We start from the raw sequence: 21,881 nt of genomic DNA on the forward strand, positions 1-21,881 counted from the left end.
ACCCCTTCTCCCGTGAGTGACAAGCCACGCTTTTTTCCAGGGAGTCTGGATAAGCCCCGCCTCCCTTGTGTCTCCAAATTCGGCCTGGACTACTTCGTCTTCGAGAAAGTCCCTTTCCAGCCCTTCCGGGCCTCCGTTCCCCGCCCTACGCACACGCCTGCATCCTGACGCACGGTGGGCGGGGCCGCTTTGGCGCCCAATTTGAGTTCTAGTACACGCCCGGGTTGGATTCTAGCATGGAGTGATCTGTCTGGGGCGATAACTAAGAAGCTGACTGGACCTTCACCACAGCTGTCTCCCCATTTCCCTAGGTAAAATGACGGCTATCGGTGCCCTGATTTCCTTTACAAAAATGGGGATACGGAAGGAGGGGGAGGGGTCTGGGCCGCGAGCCGAGGCGAAGACCGTGGGCTGGGTGGAGAGTTCAGTTTTTAGAGGGCCAGTTCGCGGGAGACGAATGCGTCGAGCTTCAGCCCCCTGCCAGTTCGTCAAGTCCTTACGTTTGTCTTGTATTTGGCCTCAAATTTTCAATGGGGGCAGGGGGGCGCCGCCGGAATAAATTACCTTGAAGGGCCTTGAAAAAACCTGCTGATTTTACCTTCGTGGCGAGCACTTGGTACCGCCCTCTCCTAAGCTTGGGCTTCTTATCCTGGCCAGTAAAGCACCGTCTGATCCCGTTGGACAGTCCCCCTCCAACCTGCCCTATGAAAGTTTCTGAGCTGCGAGATGACGAACAGCTTAGTTTTGCAGTACGTGCCTGACTTCATTCACAAATTATTAAGTGCTTACCATGGGCGGTAGGGCCTTTAGGTGGCTCAATGGATGGATAGAGCACTGCGCTTGGAGTCAGCAAGACTCATCTTCAGAAGGGGGCTGCCACCAGGGAAACTGAAGCAGAACAATTGCAGGGAAACCGAGACATAACACTAGCTGTTTGCCTCAGTTCTCTTATCTGTAAATGAGCTGACAAACCATTCCAGATCTTTGCCAAGAAAACCCCAAAGGAGGTCATGAAGTGTCAGACGTAAGCTGAAAACTGAACGATACAATGTGGCATTGGGAATACAAAGACAAAAATGCCCTCCAGAAATTTGTTCTATAAGAAGGGATTGACAGAATAACCATTACATAGTTATGTAAATTACGATCAATAAACATTGACCAAGCACCTGCTCTGTCTCAGATACTCAGCTAAAGGCTGGGAAATACAAAGGCAAAACAAAACAAAACAGGAGAAGGCATATAAAGAAATAATATACTAGATAAAAATTGGGGATACTCTCGGAGGGAGGCTTGATGGTTCAATACACAGAGCCCTAATCCAGCCTTAAGACACTTAATAGCCCTGTGCCTCCACATGAAGAGTCCATTCCTGTATCCTTTCTTTCTTTTTTTTTTTTTTTTCTGAAGCAATTTGGGTTAAGTGACTTCCCCAGGATCACACGGCTAGGAAGTGAGATCAAATTTGAACTCAGGTCCTCCTGACTTCAGGACTGGTAGGTGCTCTATCCACTGCACCACCTAGCTGTCCTTGTATCTTTTCCAGGGTAATGAAGAGTCAAGACTGAACAAGTCTCAGAGGGAAGACACTAAATTTAAGGAGAATAGGGAAAAGTTTCTTGGAGGAGGTGGGATTTTGGCTAAGACTTGAAGAAAGCCATGGGGAAATTAAGAGGTGAGGATGAGGAAGGCAAGTGAAACAACTATGGAAAATATTCCGAAGAATTCTAACAAACAACTTCTGCTCACCAGAATTTCACAACTTAATGGTGAAGACAATGTGCAAGCCATTATATACAAACATGATAGAAACAGGAAATTGTTTGTAAAATACTTTAAAGAAATTGGAGATTTGAAGAATGACAGAAAGGGGAAAAGGATGGAAATCCAGGCAATGAAAAATTCTTTAGTTGAGAGATGAATTGTCATGTCAAGAATGGCCAGGAGGCACTTGATATTAGTTGAGAGAGCATATAAAAACACTAAAAAAGTTGTGATAAGATGCAGGAGTTGAACCTAAAAAATATATTGGGATTTCAGATCAGTGTCTGGAGGTTTCTCAAAAGAATTTCTCTCTAAATCAAGAAACAAAGATTTAATTACATTATTGGCAGTGAGGTAAATTCCAAAAGGGAGTTTAACAATTAACAAGGAAAAAGATATAGGCTAAATTTCTTATTTTAACTCCTGAGGTTTAAGTTCCTAAAAGGAGTTAGTGAAGAAGTGGAGGAACTTAGAGGTTCTTTTTTTAGGAGAAAAATAACTTCTGGGGTTGACATCTATAGCTTGGTCTTCTGATTGGTAATGATTTTGCCTTTGCCATAAAATGGACAAGGAATTCAATAGGGCCTACTGCCACTAAGGCTCACTTAAGAAGAAGATAATCCTGTCCATGCTTTACCTGCTTGCCTCAGGGAATAACTTGACCTGATTGTGTATAGTAATTCAGACTCTCTCCTGTTAATGCCCCTCTCTGTGGCCCACCTAGCCACCAAGGACTTGGAGGTCTTATTCATCCCATCAGATGGATAAGTCTAGGTTAAGAAGTACTCTAAAGAGTCAAAAAGGATGCTATATTTGGTTCTGGGGGGTAATGGGAAGGCAATGTTTGAGGATTATAGAACCATTCAGCCAATCACAAAGTAAATTTCATGATTGAAAAATGTATTGACTAAAAACTAATTCAGTAAAACAAAATGCCACATTAATGGCATTAGGTTAAGGTAACAGAAAATTTATTTGATAGACACAATACAGAAAACTTTGTCAATTCCTTGATTATTAATAGCAGAGGCGGCATAAAACATTGGAGAATATTGAATACAGAGTCCAAATGGACAACATAAAACCCTAGATTGTATACCAAAGATTATTCTTTAACCAGCACCAATATTTCTATATATTTTTCCAGGTTGTAAGAATGAAAAATAAATGATAAAACCAAAAGATTTGAACCTTTATGTTCTCTATATTCTTGTCTTTTGTCATCTATCCTTCCCTCCCATTTTATTTCGATACCATTTCATATTGGATAACAAAGGACAAAGCTGGAATTTTTAACACTATTAACAGTTAAGTGAAGATATATTTGGAGGAGAAATTATGTTATTACTGGCATTATATAAATTATAATTCAATAGTTTACAAAAGTACTTTGCCCATGACAATCCCATGAAATGCATAATAAAGTGAGTTTATCTAATTTTATTTTTTTCCCTGCTGCTGAACTTTGTTTCATTGTTTAATTCTCATAGGGCAGCGTATTCTTATCTGCATGTGGGATAGGCCAAAGTTAACTTGATATTGGAGTCATTCTTCTTGAAGAATAGATTTGGGATAATTGTACTCCTTATCCCAACCTATCAGATTGCTTAGCTGGACTCATTGGTAATCTCTAGCTTTAACCATCCATTCTATGAATTTCCTTAAGTTCTTTCTAAATCACATTTTGGACCACACCAAGGACTTTTTTGTTTGTTTTTTTTCTGAGGCACTTGGGGTTAAATGACTTGCCCAGGGTCACACAACTAGGGAATCTTAAGTGTCTGAGGCCAGATTTGAACTCAGGTCCTCTTGACTTCAAGGCTGGTGCTCTATCCACTGTGCCACCTAGCCGCCCCTACACCAAGGACTATTGAGGAAAGTGGGTATCTGGGTGAATGTTTGAAACTTCTTGTTTTAGGCATGTCTATTTCCAATTTTATTCCAAGTTATTATTTTTATTAAAATTGTAGAGATTTTTCTTGATTTATAGTTTATTATTTTCACAAGGGGAGAGGGTTTGTGTTTAAGTAAAGTAACCTTTCACAGTGGAGATAGTTCTAGACCTGGTATCAGAAAGGCCTGAGTCCAAATGTGGCCTCAGACACTTATAAGTTATGTTACACTGGGCAAGTTATTTAAATTCTTTTGGCCTCAGTTTTTTCATCTGTAAAATGGGCATAGTAGAACCTATGTTGTATTGCATTGACACCTATGGTGTCATATAAACACCATATAAATGTTAGCTATTATTGTTTTTTAAAGTGAACATGAAAGCTAATCATACATTCATATTCTCCAGCAATGTCAAACTAAAAATTTTAGCATTTTTTCCCATTCCTCTTTCATTTTTTTGAAGAGTCATAGGATTGAGAAATGAAAGCAACCTTAGAGATTATCCAATTTATCAAGTCTATCCCCCCCACCCCCATTTTGCAGGTCCAGAAATATGAACTAATTTGCTAAAGGTCAAACACTATAATTTTTTTTTTTCCTGAAGGAAATAAATTCTAGACATTTAACTTTGTATTAATTTTTCTCTTTATCAAAACAGAAATTATATATCAGATGAGGATTTCCAAAACTGTAGTACATGAGAATTTGTATTTCCATCGTTTCTAAGCCAATGAAAAGAAAATGGGAAGAAAAATTGAGGAAGATTGGAGAACGAGCATCTCAGTATGAAAGGAGACCACTGGGCTCAATCTACAGGCCACGGCTGTCTAAGCCAGAAGACCCATCCTCTGTGTGGAAGCTATTTCATCGGCAAGCTCAAGCTTTTAGCTTTGTCAGAACTTGTAAAGAGGTAAGATAACCTTTCTTATCCTTTCTATTTAAAATGTTTTACAACTTAAATGTGTGTGTGTGTGTGTGTGTGTGTGTGTGTGTGTGTGTGTATTTTAATTAGTTTGGTGTCTTGGGGTTATATCTGGAGCATCTTAACATTACCTGGCCTGCTGGGAGTTCCTGACAACTTATCTTACCTTAACCATGTGAAAACAATTGTAGCTGATATCTAGTCAGTGTGTATACCTGAATTGCTATAGGTGAAATTTGCTTGATTGATATTAGATGATACCTCTTTGCCATTATACTGAATGTTTCTCATAGCCAAAGACAATGAGAAGGAGCTTAGTCACTATCGTGACTAGTCACTATATAGCCTGTCATTGACTGAGGGACCTAAGAGTTTGGAGAAGTGGTGTTCCCACAGGTCCCTTGTACTTTTCTGATAATCTGACTAGACTGGCTCTTCTGAGGTAATAAGATAGTTTGTGATTTCTCCTTTGGTAAGTCCCATTTTTTTTTTTTACCATTTCTCCAGTAAGACTTGCTACCTTAAATGAGATCACATGAAGTGATATTTGTAAAGTGCTTAGTATAGTGCCTAGTACATAATAGGTGCTACATAAATGCTTATTCCCTTTCCCTGCCTTATTCTTATAAAGTCAAGGGATCCTCTCCTAGCTAGGGGGTCAAGTTTTCCAATAACTCAACATTATATATGAAGCAACTTAGATGTCATATAGAAAGTGAGGTAGAAGCTAGCGAATACTGGGCCCTGTAATTTTATTTTGGCACTTAATGAATAGCCCATCTGGGCAATATAAGAAAAATCTTTCTTCTCCCCTGGAGAGAGAAGTCCTATTGCTTTCTGTTTAAGCCTTCTGTAATAGCAATCTTTTGGAAAGAACTATTAAAGAACTGTCATAGTGTTCAAGTCTGTTTCTTAAATTTTTTAGACCCTGGAAGATGGGAAAAATTCTATTCATCTGGGTTCTCTGGGTATGCCCATGCTCTTAAGCAACGAGGGGGTCTATGAGTAATTAAATTAGGCTTATTCAGTGTAGCGATAGTGTTCACCCTCATCACTGCTTCCAACTAAACAAGCAACCTTTTTCATTTAGGCTTCTTTTGGACCTGAATAGAGGTTTCACACCTTGCTCAGCTTGATGCCTAATTGGTTCCCAATTCCCTGCCCTGAACATTGTTATCTTGCTTTAGTGTGTAAAGGACTTGTTATTGAATCACTATTAATCTTCCTGCCTAGGGTCCCATACTTTCTCTGCCTACCATTAACAGGAGTAGATAGATATTGGAGAGGAATGAGGATGAGGATGATATTTATATAATGCTTTAATTGTTTATAAAAATTGTTTCCCCATGACAGCCTTTTGAGGTATGCAGTAAAATGAGTTTACCTAATTTTAAAGTTGGAAAAATGGAGATACAAAAAAGTTTTAACTTGCCTGTGGTCACATTGGTTAATACTAATAAAATGGCAGGGCCCAGGTTTCAATCCAAATCCAAGCAGTCTTTTTGAAGTTGTTTTTTTAATCAATAAGCATTTATCAAACTCTTGGAGACATTAGGCAATAAGTCAAGTCAGTGATCATTGATTAAGCACTTACTCTATATCAAGTACTGTGCTCAATTCTGGAATAAATACAAAGAATGAAAGAGAGCTTGGTCTTATTCTATATTTTCTTGCTATGACCTCCACAGTAAATTTGAGAGAAATTAGCACTATTTGATTTTTACAACATTCTTTAGTATCAAGAGATACTTAGCAAAGAAGCCCTGAAGGGAAGTTTCAGCCAAAATGAAAAATGTGGTGATAGTGGTAGTAGTGGAGGTATTTTAATTGTTTTCATAATATAAGAGTTAAATTATTAAATAATTTAATAATTAAATGATTTGATTCTGCATTTTGGAGCCATAAATTATGACTAGTTTCTTTCAAAATACTCTGTGACATTTTCTTATAGTTTTATTTTGTATATAATTTAAATATTTGTTGTCATCCTGATTAAATTACCAAAAAATACATGGCTAGATTAGAAAAAATAAAATAAAATTCATTTTGAATTTCAAAAAGTCAAGAATATAAAAGAAAATAATGGGGGGGGGAAATTAACGGAAGAAGGTGTGGCAATACCAATTCTTAAACTATATGTTAAAGCAGTAATTATCAAAACTCTCTGGTACTGGCGAAGAAATAGATAGATCAGTGGAACAGAGAAAACATGCAATTTACCTCAGCAAATAAATACTGTTATCTTGTGTTGAAAAGCAGTCTTATAACAAAATAAAACAGTTAAATGGAATCAATTTGACTTTATCCGAAGATGCATAGTACATTTTTATATCTTTAGCACCACTGCCACTTCTGTTTTTAAAAAAGTGAACAGAAATCAGTGTTGCAGGAAAAAAAGAGGGAATTTCTCTCAATAGCTGTATACAAGAATAAATGCATCTCTCTGACCCTCTCAATCTATCACATCTCTGTCTTGGGAACCCTGCTTCTTCCTTGGCCTTCTGAAATCTTGGAGTACCATTGTATTGATGGGAGTTCTGACAGCTTTCAAAGTTGTTTGTCTTTCCTGTATTATAATCACTGAGGATCTTTTCTCATTTTGTTTTTCAATTTATAAAAGTCCTTGAAAATATCAGTTTTATATTATTGATGCTATACTATGAATTGTTTTTCTGGTTCTATTCCCTTTTGCTCTGCATCTGTTTACATATGAACCCAAATCTAAGGTTCTTTCCAAAATACTCAGAGGAGGAAAAGAAAAAGTAAACATGGGCAATAGAAAAATATGGCTACTTCTATGGGAAAATAATTGCTTAAGTAAAGGAGGGGAACTCAGGACTGAAAAGAAAAAATGAAAATCTTGGTAGAATTTGAATTACTATCAAAACAAAACAAAAGCAACTTTTAGGGAAGTAGATAGAATTTCATTAATCAACAAAATATCTACTCAAGTTTAGCAACTTTGCCTCCCCTCCCCCAGAAGAGAGTACCACAGCTGTTCTGTGAACACTAGTCAGCTGTTTTTATCATAACTTCCTGAAAATACTTTCAGAGATTAGTCAAATAACAAAAAAAAAGTAGCTTGATCTGTAAGCAATCCTGCACATAATGATTATAGACTTAACAGGTGGCCAAATGAAGCTATTCAACATTGATATAAGAAATCTTGAAGATTCTTTTTCTTGAGTTTCAGGATATGAAAATGGTAGTTCCTAAAATATAGAGAAAAATTACTTGTGATTGACAATGAATGAATTTTTAGCTAAAGTACTAAATAATTTGCAGTTACACTTTCAAGAGTTTAAGGAATTTGGACAAGAATTCTTTGACTATTTTGAAATGTTGTTTTTGTCTTTATAAAGGATGTACATGTATTTGCGTTGGAACATAAAGTGGGAGATGGACAACGTATATATCTTGTAACAACTTATTCTCAACTCTGGTATTACTATAAGTCCCGGTAAGTATCCTATGAAAGCATTATACATGGGGCCAAATGCATATATTTGTTTTCCTTTTTTTGTAAGATTAATATAATCAAAATTGGATCTCATAATGGTGATTTATACAATTAGTTATTTGACAAAACCTAGTTTTGAAGAAAGAATCATTTTTATGGTCCTTGATAAATTTTTTGTTAGCTGTTAGAAAGAAGTGATTCAGTTTTATGATGTAGGCTCATGAAATGGCCCTTTCAGAGACAAATATTAAGAGTATACCACTAGAAAAAAATTAATATTCATGCTATAATCACCAAGTGCTAGATACTTGATTTAATAAGAAAACACATGATACAAAAAAATTTAGTGTGTAACAAATTTATTCCATTAAATAAAGATTATCCACTTAAATGTTACAGAATTGTGAAAATCTTTACTGTAATCCATAAATGTGTTTAAATTCTTAATTTTATTAAAATCTCATAATTTTATTTAATATTTGACAAAGCACTTAAGAACATTATCTGATATTTTCACAGCAACTTTATGAAGTAAATAAGACAAGTATTACTTCAGGGCTTCCAAAACCTCATAATTTTTATTAACATCTGAGTACTCCTTCCACTGGTCCAACTGTTAGTTCCTTTATGCTATGGCCAAAAATATTTAGCACTCGGTGGTGATGAGCTTCCGTGAACAATCTCCTTTTAGCTTTAAAGAACTTAAGTCCAGTCTGTGTCTTTGAGCACCTTCTCAAGTTGTTAAGATCTGTCTTAGAATGTGCCCTCCCCTCATCCTTAAATTGCCTCCATCTATACTCCCCTGAGCTTGGCTTGGGAGAGTTCAAGATGTCCATGACATGCAAGAAAATAAAGTGTCAGAGTAGAATTTAGGTTGAAGAAGACAAATGTTATTATCTATATTTTACAGATGGGGAAACTGAGGCTGAAAGCACTTAAGTGACTTATCTAAAGGAAAAAGTCTATATTGAATTCTAAATCCAGGTTCCTTTTTACATTATATTATCATCTACATTGCGGCACTACGTAGGTATCTCACTGTTTAGAGTGCCTGGCCTGGGGTCAACTAGATTCATACTAGATTGTAACCCTGGGCAGGTTACTTAACCCTGTTTGCCTTAGTTTCCTTATCTGTCAAATGAGTTAGAGAAGAAGATGGTAAACAACTCCAGGATTTTTTGTCAAGAAAACTCCAAATTGGGTCGAGGAGACTCAAACATAACTGAAATGACTGAACAGCAATCCTCTACATTGTTAAATTATGTTTTGCCTATATATGATTATTAAACAAGAAGTCTGCCATTTAAAATAAAGCACAAAAGTAACTGACATGAAATGTAGTAATTTCAATTTTTCAACTTAGGAAAAATCTCATGCACTGCTATGAAGTTATTCCTGAAAATGCTGTTTGTAAGCTTTATTTTGATTTGGAGTTTAGTAAACTTGCCAATCCAGGAGCAGATGGAAAAGAAATGGTTGCACTGCTAATTAAGGTAAAAGCCTAGATAGATACGTAAGTTGTTGTTAATATATTCAGTTACATTCCACTCTTATTTATTCATAGAACATGTATTCAATTTATGATATGTGTGAATTGCTTATTTGCCCTGATTCTCTCTCATCACTTTTCACTTTTTCCTCTTTGTATCCTATTTTGTTGAGGTGGGGGATTTTTTTTTTTAATTAAAGCTTCTTATTTTCAAAACATATACATGGATAATTTTTCAACATTGACCCTTGCAAAACCTTGTGTTCCAAATTTTCCCCCACTCCCTTCTCTAAATGGCAAGTAATCCAATATATGTTAAAGATGTTAAAAGATATGTTAAATCCAAATATATGCATACATATTTATATAATTATCTTGCTGCACAAGAAAAATGAGATCAAAAAGGGGGAAAAAATGAGAAAGAAAATAAAATGCAAGCAAACAACAAAAAGAGTGAAATGCTATGTTGTGATCTATACTCAGTTCCCACAGTCCTCTCTCGAAGGGGCCTGAGTCATCTCATTGTTGAAAAGAGCTGTGTCCATCAGAATTGATCATCTTGTAATCTTATTGTTGCTGCGTATAATGATCTCCTGGTTCTGCTCATTTCACTTAGCATCTGTTCATTTAAGTCTCTCCCCTCTGAAATCATCCTGCTGATTGCTTCTTACAGAACAATATTCCATAACATTCATAAACCATAACTTACTCAGCCATTCTCCTATTCACTCAGTTTCCAGTTTCTTGCCACTACAAAAAGGTCTGCCACAAACATTTTTGCACATGTGGGGCCCTTTCCCTCCTTTAAGATCTCTTTGGGATATAAGCTTAGTAGGAATACTGCTGGATCAAAGGGTATGTACATTTTGATAGCCCTTTGCGCATAGTTTCAGATTGTTCTCTAGAATGCTTGGATCAATTCACAACTCCACCAACAATGTATTAGTATTTTCCCACATCCCCTCTAACATTTGTCATTATCTTTTCCTGTCATTTTAGCCAATCAGAGAGGTCTTAATTTGCATTTTTCTGATCAATAGTGATTAGTGACCTTTTCAAATTCTAGAAATGGTTTCAATTTTGTCATCTGAAAATTGTTCATATCTTTTGACCATTTATTTGATATCTTCTTGAAGCAGACAATGAACAGAATGGCATGTTGGGCCAATAATAAAAATGAATAAACATACATACAAAAATAAAGGGGGAAAATCTTCAATAAAATGAATCTTTAACATTTACCAAGATAGAAACAAAGGAATTAATAAGCTATAAATGTTTTTGTGCAATGTGTCCCTTTTAAGTCTGTAAGTTCTGTTAAGTTTATTTTTGTTTAGTTTTCTACCCTTTTTTAAAACTTATACTTATTTATTTTAAATATAGTTGAAGTGTATATGTACATAGTTCTGGTCCTACTGATTTCACTTTGAATTCATAAAGAAAAGAAAATCATAAATTTAAAGTTGGAAGTGCCTAAGAATTAATCCAGGCCAAATCCCTCTGAAGCCCTGAAAGGTGATTCAGGTGGAGGGATAACTAGAATTCAAATGTAGGTGATCTGATTTCTCAGTAATCAGCAAGAGTTTATGAAAAGTCTGTTCTGGGTCAGGTACTGAGGATGCTGTCAGAACTGAAATAGTCCATCCTTTTAAGCAACTGATATTCTCTCAAGAGAAGCAACATGCACATATAAAGAGTACATGCTGAGTAAATACAAGGTAATTTTGCAGAGGAGGGACTAAAAGATCAGAGAAGGCCTCACACAGGAGGTAGTGTTGGAACAAAGCTTTTTAGGAAACCAGGCATCCTAAGAGTAGGAGGGCATTGGGATAGCCTGTCCGAAAGTGTGGAGGCACCAGATGGAATGTCAGGTGTGAGGAATAGTTAAAGGCTGGTTTGGCTGAATCATAGATTTCTTGAAGGGGAATAATATATGACTAGAAGGATAAATGTGAGTCAGGTAGTGAATCACTTTAAATGCTGAACTGAGGAGTTTGTATTGAGTCTTAGAGGTAATAGAGGACTACTAGAGTTTATTGAACAACTGATTGATAAGAGTCAGATGTATTCTGGAGGAATATCACTTTTGCTCCTATGTGGAACATCAGTTGGAGAGGAGAGACATGAAGTGAACTGCAAGATGACACGGGCCTGAACTAGGGAGGTGCTATTCCTTGCATATAGAGAAGGAAACAGATTAAAAGTTGTAAATAAACAAGAATTCAGTCCACATCTCTGAGGCCCTGAAAAGTGACGTAGGAGGAGGAAGCTGGCATTCAAATGTCGATTCTGTAATTCCTCAATCAGCAAGATTTAAGAAGGGTCTTCTGAGGCAGGCTCTGGGAAGGAGACTAAAGCCTGAGAATAGACAAGATTTGGCAACTGTTTGAAAATGTGGAATGAGGTCGAACAAGAAATTGAGGCTTGACACCAAGTGTACAAGCTTGTGTAAAGGTAAGGATGGTGACACCCTCAACAGACACTGGAAAGTCTGAAAGCAGAGTGGATCTATAAGAAAAGCTCTGTTTTGACATGGTGAATTTGGGATCCCTACAGTCCATACTCTGAAATATCTAGTGGGCAATTTGTGATAGTGAAACTGAATATGAGCAAAGTCAGCACGGTTCTGAAAGTCATAAAGATAATCTTTGAATTATTGGCAACCAATGATGTCATAAAATGTCAGAATGTATAGAGAGAAGAGAAAGGGGCCCAAGAGAGAGTTAAGTGGTGAAATGTAGATGATGATTTAGCAATTAAAACCAAGAATGAGCAGTAAAACAGGAGGAATACCAAAAGAGAAGAATGTTATAAGAAAGCGCAAGATAGTCAGCAATGCAGAGAGTTATGATGATCTAAAATGGATCTAGTCAGTTGTATGACTTTTTGCGACTCTGTTCAGCACCACCTGCATAAGAGAAAAGGCAGGGGATGATGAGATTAATTAGAATTGGAGTTGGCTAAGGTGTGTGGATAATAACTTTATTAATTAGACTTAGTGAATAATTAATAAAAGCATGATCATTTGGCCTTTCATAAAAGATGAGAAAGATGAAGATTAAGAAAAGGCAAAAATTGTTTGACAAGTAAGAAATCTTTGGTAACTTCTGAGAGTAGTTTCAGTTAAGTGATAAGAAACCAGATTGTAAAGGGTTTATCAGAATGAGAAGAGAGAAGTAAAGGCAACTTATGTAAACAACTTTTTAAAGTGATATAGAAGAGAGGTTTATAGATATATAAAGTGATGGCTAGTAGAATCTAGTGAGGACTTTTTAAGGATAGGGGAGACTTTGAAGTTTTTATAGATTACAGAGAAAGAATTGATAGGAAGAGGTTAAAGAATAGAGGAAGAAATGGATATGAGTGAGGGCAATTTATTGAAGACAAGAGGGAAAGATATTAAAATTTTGTGTACAAAAAGTGACCAAAAGATTCCCTCTTCATTAGTGGAAAACAGGAAGAGACACTAGGGAATGATGTCAAAGGGTTGTAAGAGTTAGAAGGGAAGAAGAGGGAGCTCTTGGCTAATGGCCTTGATTTTTCTTGGTAAAAGTATAAGATGGAAGCCCCTTGGGTGAATGGGTAAAAGAGAGAATGCTATAAGAAGCTTGAGGTTTGGAACAGCTTTTTGTAGTTAGTGGGATAGAGAAGCTGTTAGGGAGATTCCCAAGGATGCCTTACTTCAGTGAAGACCCAATTAAGATCATCTAAAATGAATCTAGTCAGTTGTATTGAAACTCTATTCCACTTGTATAAGAGAAAAGGTCACAGTGAGTGATGAGATTAATTAGGTATTAGAAGTTGGCTAAAGTTTTTTTTAATTGGCTGAGGTAACAATTCCACTTAAATAATAATCAAAATGGGATAGAATTTTGTTTGAGTAAGGTCAGTAGTGTCCTTCAAAGACTGTGTTAAATCTATAGAGGTTTATTTCTGAATGAGGAAATAGAAAGGAAAAAAATCATAATCTTAATGCATAATTGGTTATTAATATAAGAGATAATAGGAAAAGGGAGTAAAGAGCAAACTACAGTGCAAGTTGAGCTGATTAGCCATGGAATCCAGTTTCATTTTCTTGTGATTCATATCAACACTCTATATCTTGTCTCCATACCTTTATATACTAACTCTCTTCCATATACTCCCCCTCACTTCTGTCTCTTAAAATCCCTGGTTTTCTTTCAACTCAGATCAAGTACAGTCTTCTTTGTTTGCACTTCCCTCTTCTTCAGCTGCTGGTGCTCTGTCTCCCCATCTGCCAAGAGAGAATTCCAAACTTAATTCCACAATATCAGAAATGAAAAAATGAACTACAAGTGAAAGTGGGACTGTATTAATTTATTTTTTAGAGTAAGCATTACTTCATGAAAATTCTGGCAGTGTAAATAGTGCAACTTTATTTAACATTATTATTCCTTCCTCTCCCACCCACCCCTTTTTTTAAAGAAAAAGTTTGTATTATAAGCTTGTGGGTTATTTTGCATTAATCAGATTTATAATTCTTGAAAACTTTTTTGGTTAGGCCTAGATCCTAAAAACATTAAAATCAAAGAAATAGGAAAAAGGTCTTATATACATAAAAATATTTATAGTAGCTTTTTTTTGCAATGACAAAAAAATTAAAAATTAATAGGATGACATCAGATAAGGAATGGGTGAATGAATCATAGTATATGAACATGAGAATTACTAATATGCTGTAAGAAATAGATGATTCCAAAGAAACACAGAAACATTCGTATGAACTGATGCAGAGTGAAGGGAGCAGAACCAGAAGAACAATTCATATGATAATGCCAATAAAAACAAAGCATTTTGCTAAAGCATCTTTGCTAAAGAATAAAATGAATAGATTCAGGAGAACAATTTACACAGTAAAAAGAAATACTTTTGAATTTTATAAGACAACTCTCATCAACTATGAGTGACTACAGAGGAATGATGATAAAAACATATTACCTATCTCCCAACAGAAAGGTGACAGATTTAGGACAGATTTGTTTGACGTTGCATCTTTGGCAAAAGGAATTTATTTTTCTTTTTCTCCCTTTTAAAAAATTGGATAGGAAGTAAGAGGTAGAAAAAATAAATTTCTGTGAATTTTACGAAACAAAATATTTTTAAAATATTTAAATTACATTTAAATAAAATATTTAAAATATTTTTTAAAATTATAGTGTGGAACCATGCTTTCAGTTGAGATCACAGTATTAATTTTTCTTTTTTATTTTACTTTGTTGCAAGAGACTTTATACATGGTGGGGATAATCTGTAAATATTTGTGACATTAAAAACAAAATATCAATAAAACTTTCCAAAAAAAGAAAAAGCTTTGCCCTTTTAGTTTAGATAATAAAAATTCTCATTTTTATATCTTGTATCTAACGAGTCAAAAAAGTTGTTAAGTACTTATATAGAATCAAGGATATAAATGTAAGAGTTCATGATCGACCAAGCTTATTATGTATTAATATTATTTGCTTGGTGATTAGACAGATAAGTCAAATTTGAAGAATTTGTATTCGGTTTGGAAGTCAACATTTAGGCGTTGAAAAGATTAGTCAAGGAAATAAGATGATGATAGGTAAAATGGAAATGCCTATGATATTAGGACAGATGAAAGGGGCAAATAGATTTTCGTTCATTTTTTCTCTCAAGAAAATGGGATTTCTGGGAGTTAGTGTGTGCCAGGTACTGTAGTAAGTGTTGGGGATATAGAGAAAGGTAAAAGTACATTCTTACAGTCCAGTTGGGAAAGAAAATATACAAATAAGCTATAAAGAGGAAAAATTTGAACTAATCAACAGAACTAATTTGGACTAATCAATAGGTATTAGATTGGGAGAGGCTTCTTTGAGAAAATAAGATTTTACCTGGGACAGGAAGCCAAAAATGGAGATGAGGAAGGAGAACATCATGCCATAGAGGATGTAGAATCAGTAAAAATTACCAAAGCTGGAAGGTTAAGTGTCTTGTTTGAGGAACAACAAGGAATCCAGTGTCACTGAATAGCAGAGTACATGAAGGGATAGAGAAGGGGCAGGTTAAAAAAAACTTACAAAACAGTAATTTTATATTTTATCCCAAACCTGGATGTTTGGAAAAGTGGGGTGACATGGTTGGAAATCCCTGGAGTTTGAATAGTCGAGTGACATGGTCAGACCTGCACATTACTCTGACAGCTCTGAAAGTGCCCAGGTGCATCCCTGCCATTGGTACCAATTACAATATCTCCTCTGTGGTTGTTATCAGTATCCTTATATGGTCTTTATAGAGTCCTTTCCCCAGGTTTTTTAGTGTTTCATAGATACAAGCACACCACTTGGGATATACATCTATTATTTCTGTGACTGATCCACTTTTCCCAAGAAAGACTTTCTTGATGTAATGTCATTTATCCTACTTCTCAGATTTCACTATCGCTGACAAGCCTTCAATCACTATGTCTCTTTCAATTGTCCTTTGGTTTAACTGCTATTTTAATTATCTCGAAACCATGCTGATCTATGATTTACTGTGATAGTACATTGCTAGTAGAGTAGTACGTTACACAAGTGGACATTCGTGTTAGCAGCCAACTTGAGATCATTAAAAGTGCTAACTAGTTTCCCAAATGTGATTCATTCTGCTTGTTTTCTCCTGTTCAGTTATAGATTCATTTCATCCATGTCCAGTACTTAGTTCTGCATGTTGTAATCTGAATTTTTCAACTACTTTGTTTTTCCCCTATAAATTTCTAGTCTGTCTTTTACTTATTTTCTTTTACTCTTCTCCCATTATAGCAAAATTTCATTACAAAGTAGGGTTTCTGAAATTAATGTCTTTTTTTTACATCTTTCATGGTATAAGTAAGCCCGGTGACAAGGTCAAGGCCCAGAGCAACACATTCTTTTTACTGGGTAACAGATGTCCTAAGCATTGCAGTTGCAGTGAAATTCTTTTTTTTTTTTTTAAATTAACATAGCATGTGTTGATGTACATTCAATCTTTATAGTTCTTTTTCTGATTGCAGATGGAATTTTCCGTCTAAAGTCTATTGGGATTGCTTCGGATCTCTGAACCACTGAAAAGAACCAATAGACTGTATCTTTTAAAGTGGTGATGAATATTACTGAGAAGGGTCTTTAGCATTCTGAACTTTGGTGAAGTCAATACAGTGCCACCCACAACCAGAAATAGCTTGTGAACCTTGCATCTTTACAGAAACCTTCTTCTCTTTGGACTTGGTGTAGAACACACTTCCTGAGAGTGAGGAATGCCTATAGCAAGTATCTCTATTTTTACTTCCTATTACATTGATAATTGAGAAAATTAATGAGAGGGACTCTTTCTGCTTGAATCAGTTAGTGAGTGTGTTATCATCTCAGCATTTTACATAAGTCTCTTTATTGACCAAGAACCTTTAAGGTTGTATTTTGCTCTGCTGAATCAAATTCTTTTGATGTAATCAGATATTAAACACTGGGTTCTTGTAAACACTTCTGTCATTTATGGAACATGAAGAAGTCTTCTGTACAATCTGTAAAAGTCTTTCCTTTTCATATTTTCATCAAAAATAATTCAGAGCATTTTTAGATTATTATTGTAAAGGAATTATAACAATGACAAAGCAGATATATGGGTTGGTAGTTAGCTTTTGTCTTTTCAAACTTCTATGGGTTAATATTTCCATCTCACATCTTTTCCATTTTTCAGAGTCTTTCCCTCTCCAATATATCTTAAAAATTAATTTCTTGATTCTTTTAATGGGCTACATAGTACAAGACTTTCTTCTGTGTATGTTTGATCAGATTTATCCAATCTTTAAATGCCATTTCCATTTTCTCTTATCAGTAATTGAAGTGGTATCGTTTCTATGATTATCAATGATTAAAATAGGTTTCTGTTCTCAAATGTTAGCAGACTTGCTTTGTTGTTGTCATTGTTTTAAATGTATCTGTTGTTCTTGTTTGATGTTTACATGCCCTCAAAATGATTTGTCTTAGCTGAGTCTCACACCAAGCTTCCTGTAGGTTGTCTTCTTTCCTCCACTGAAGTCATTCCCCTCAAAGATGAGGAGAATGCTGACTTCTCCCATATTCCAAGTTCTTGGTTGTCATATTGCTCTGCTTAGCACAGAAGTCCAAACTATGTGAACAGAAGCAGCTTCTTTCTAATAGTTCTTTTGACTTCATTTTTGTGATTATTTTACTTTAACTTCTGTAAGGAAATAATGATAATCAGAGGCATTGTTTTTCCTTTTGTCCATTTCATAGTACCATAGATTTCCAATTTAAAGGTCAAATCATCTAAGCCCTTATTTTAAAATTGAAATAAACCATAGATGTTGTGACTCATCCAAGGTCACAGAGGAAGTAATTGACAGAGCCAGGTTTTGAACCTGTGTTCTCTGCCACTTTACCACTCTGCTTCCAAATTATTTCTTTTCTCAGAAACAACAACTGGTATCATGGGTATGATATGGATTGGAGATGTTTGAATGGTATACAATGTTGACATTCAATTGAATCTTTTATTACCTCATTGATGTGGACATGCCCTTTATGACTTCTGACAGCAATCCTTTCATATCTTCCCCCTTTGTGTACATATAAATGTGTGTTCAAATATATATAAACATAAGATAATTTTTTATTATTATATGAACAGTAATCACTGATCCACAGAAGTATCAAAGGAATGGTAATTAAGTTTCTTAAATTGCATAACAATCAAAAAAATCATTGCATCATTGTACTTAACATGATTAAACTGATTATTTGGTTTTTTAAATTTTTTAAATTTTACTTATTTGTTTGTTTGTTTTTGCTGGGTCAATTGGAGTAAGATGACTTGTCCAGGGTCACACAGCTAAGCAGTGTTAAGTTTCTGAGACCAGATTTGAACTCGGATCCTCTTGACTTCAGGGCTGGTGCTCTATCCACTGCGCCACCTAGCTACCCTGATAATTTACTTTTTAAAAAAGTTTACTGATATTTAACATTAAAGATAAAATTATGCAAGAAATCAAATATTACAACTTTGCTTTTAATTATTTAATTTTCCATTTTTGGCACAACATTGCATGTAAATTATTGTTTACATGTCAAATTAAATATGTAAGAGAAATGTTTCAGCTTACAATATGATCCTAATAAAACCAGTCATTGGGTAGATTTTGTTTGCATCCAAATTCTCTACTATATATGTGTGCGTGCATGTGTTTTTTTTTGTTTTGTTTTGTTTTGTTTTGTTTTTTGAGGCAATAGGGATTAAGTGACTTGCCCAGTGTCACAAAGCTAGAAAATGTTGTTACGTTTGAACTTAGGTCCTCCTGACTTGAGGGCTAGTACTCTATCTACTGTGCCACCTAGTTGCCCCTCTAATATATTTTCTTTTTTTATTATATATTTTTTTATAATATTATCCCTTGTATTCATTTTTCCAAATTATCCCCCCCCTCCCTCTACTCCCTCCCCCCGATGACAGGCAATCCCATACATTTTACATATGTTACAATATAACCTAGATACAACATATGTGTGTAAATACCATTTTCTTGTTGCACAATAAGCATTAGATTCCGAAGGTACATGCAACCTGGGCAGACAGATATTAGTGCTAACAATTTACATTCACTTCCCAGTGTTCCTTCTCTGGGTGTAGCTACCTCTGTCCATCATTGATCAACTGGAAGTGAGTTGGCTCTTCTTTATGTTGAAGATTTCCACTTCCATCAGAATACATCCTCATACAGTATTGTTGTTGAAGTGTATAATGATCTTCTGGTTCTGCTCATTTCACTCAGCATCAGTTGATGTAAGTCTCTCCAGGCCTCTCTGTATTCCTCCTGCTGGTCATTTCTTACAGAGCAATAATATTCCATAACCTTCATATACCATAATTTACCTAATTTACCCAACCATTCTCCAACTGATGGACATCCATTCAACTTCCAGTTTCTAGCTACTACAAAAAGAGCTGCCACAAACATTTTGGCACATATAGGTCTCTTTACGCTCTTTAGTATTTCTTTGGGATATAAGCCCAGTAGTAGTACTGCTGGGTCAAAGGGTATGCAAGTTTCATAACTTTTTGGGCATAGTTTCAAATTGCTCTCCAGAATGGCTGGATTCTTTCACAACTCCACCAACAATGTATCAGTGTCCCAGTTTTCCCACATCCCCTCCAACATTCATCATTATTTGTTCCTGTCATCTTAGCCAATCTGACAGGTGTGTAGTGGTATCTCAGAGTTGTCTTAATTTGCATTTCTCTGATCAGTAGTGATTTGGAACACTCTTTCATATGAGTGGATATAGTTTCAATTTCATCATCTGAGAATTGTCTGTTCATATCCTTTGACCATTTAGCAATTGGAGAATGGTTCGGTTTCTTATAAATTAGGGTCAGTTCTCTATATATTTTTGAGATGAGACCTTTATCAGAACCTTTAACTGTAAAAATGTTTTTCCAATTTGTTACTTCCCTTCTAATCTTGTTTGCATTAGTATTGTTTGTACAGAAACTTTTTAGTTTGATGTAATCAAAATCTTCTATTTTGTGATCAATAATGATCTCTAGTTCTCCTCTGGTCATAAATTCCTTCCTCCTCCACAGGTCTGAGAGGTAGACTATTCTCTGTTCCTCTAATCTATTTATTATCTCCCTCTTTATGCCTAAATCATGGACCCATTTTGATCTTATCTTGGTATATGGTGTTAAGTGTGGATCCATATCTAATTTCTGCCATATTAATTTCCAGTTTTCCCAACAGTTTTTTCCGAATAATGAATTTTTATCCCTAATGTTGGTATCTTTGGGTTTGTCAAAGATTAGATTGCTATATATGTACCCTTTTTTGTCCTTTGTATCTAATCTGTTCCACTGATTCTATTTCTTAGCCAGTACCAAATGGTTTTGGTGACTGCTGCTATATAATATAGCTTTAGATCAGGTACACTTAGACCACCTTCCTCTGACTTTTTTTTCATTACTTCCCTTGCAATTCTCGACCTTTTATTCTTCCATATGAATTTTGTTGTTATTTTTTCTAGGTCATTAAAATAGTTTCTTGGGAGTCTGATTGGTATAGCACTAAATAAATAGATTAGTTTGGGGAGTATTGTCATCTTTATTATATTCGCTCGGCCTATCCAAGAGCACTGAATGTCTTTCCAATTATTTAAATCTGACTTTATTTTTGTGGAAAGTGTTTTGTAACTTTGCTCATATAATTTCTGACTATTCTTTGGTAGATGGACTCCCAAATACTTTATACTCTCAACATTTGTTTGGAATGGAATTTCTCTTTGTATCTCTTGCTGTTGCATTTTGTTGGTGATATATAAGAATGCTGAGGATTTATGTGGATTTATTTTGTATCCTGCCACTTTGCTAAAATTCTGAATTATTTCTAATAGCTTTTTAGCTGAGTCTTTGGGGTTCTCTAAGTATACCATCATGTCATTTGCAAAAAGTGATAGTTTGATTTCCTCATTTCCTACTCTAATTCCTTGAATCTCTTTCTCGGCTCTTATTGCCGAGGCTAGCGTTTCTAGTACTATATTGAATAGTAATGGCGATAGTGGGCAACCTTGTTTCACTCCTGATCTTACTGGGAAAGGTTGCAGTTTATTTCTATTGCTCTAATATATTTTCTTAAGCAAAACTAAAGCGTTCAAACTGCTTGTATTCTTGCATTTTCTAGCATGTTTGCAGAGCCCTTCAAGAATTATTCAATGTTAATTGTTCAGCAGAAGATGTTCTCAATTTGGATTCCAGCACTGATGAAAAGTTTAGCCGACATTTAATATTTCAGCTCCATAATGTTGCATTTAAAAATAATATCCATGTCGGTAAGTGCATTATTTCCAAATTTTTAGCAAACTTTTCTAAATCATAGAATTGTTTTTCCTCCCTGAATCACAATGTAATAAAAGTAAATTTTAAGCTCCATGGATATAAGATGCAGCATGTTATAATTAAAAGAGAGCTGCATTTGGAATTAGAGAACCTGTGTTCAAGAACATTCTGGCTCTACCATTTCCTACCTATGTGGCTTTGGACAATTGACTTTCTTTGGGCCTCAGTTTCTCTCAGTGGTAAAATGAAGCAAAAATGGCCCCAGTTTGAGTCTTATTTTAAGTTATCTGGTCCCTGACTTCATCACCCTTTAGTGCATTCTCATGATCTCCCAAATGTAGATTTCAGAACTGTATCTTAAGTGGACCACAATCTAGGTAAGGATGAGGATATAGCCAGAGTCGAGTACTATAAGGATAGTAACATGGAAAATATATGCAAAGCTAATGTAAGCAAAAAGATAGGGCACATGTATAGGGAAGGAACTGGAATGGTTTCTGCCCGTGTCA

The 21,881-nt window shown here is 35.3% G+C and overlaps 1 protein-coding gene across 2 annotated transcripts in view; it reads left to right on the plus strand.

Annotated features, from left to right (window-relative positions):
- Positions 1-122: 122 nt before the first annotated feature.
- Positions 123-21,881, plus strand: part of PRIMPOL (primase and DNA directed polymerase) — a 32,748-nt gene continuing 10,989 nt past the window's right edge. For both annotated transcript variants that reach the window (XM_074273539.1, XM_074273540.1), the window contains exons 1-5: positions 123-311; positions 4,316-4,567; positions 7,942-8,039; positions 9,403-9,532; positions 21,218-21,365. In XM_074273539.1, the coding sequence (XP_074129640.1) occupies positions 4,355-4,567; positions 7,942-8,039; positions 9,403-9,532; positions 21,218-21,365 (589 nt within the window). In that variant the 5' untranslated portion in view covers positions 123-311; positions 4,316-4,354. The remainder of the gene's footprint in view (positions 312-4,315; positions 4,568-7,941; positions 8,040-9,402; positions 9,533-21,217; positions 21,366-21,881) is intronic.

The sequence above is a fragment of the Sminthopsis crassicaudata genome, chromosome 6 (assembly GCF_048593235.1).
Source record: "Sminthopsis crassicaudata isolate SCR6 chromosome 6, ASM4859323v1, whole genome shotgun sequence".
Classification (NCBI taxonomy): domain Eukaryota; kingdom Metazoa; phylum Chordata; class Mammalia; order Dasyuromorphia; family Dasyuridae; genus Sminthopsis; species Sminthopsis crassicaudata.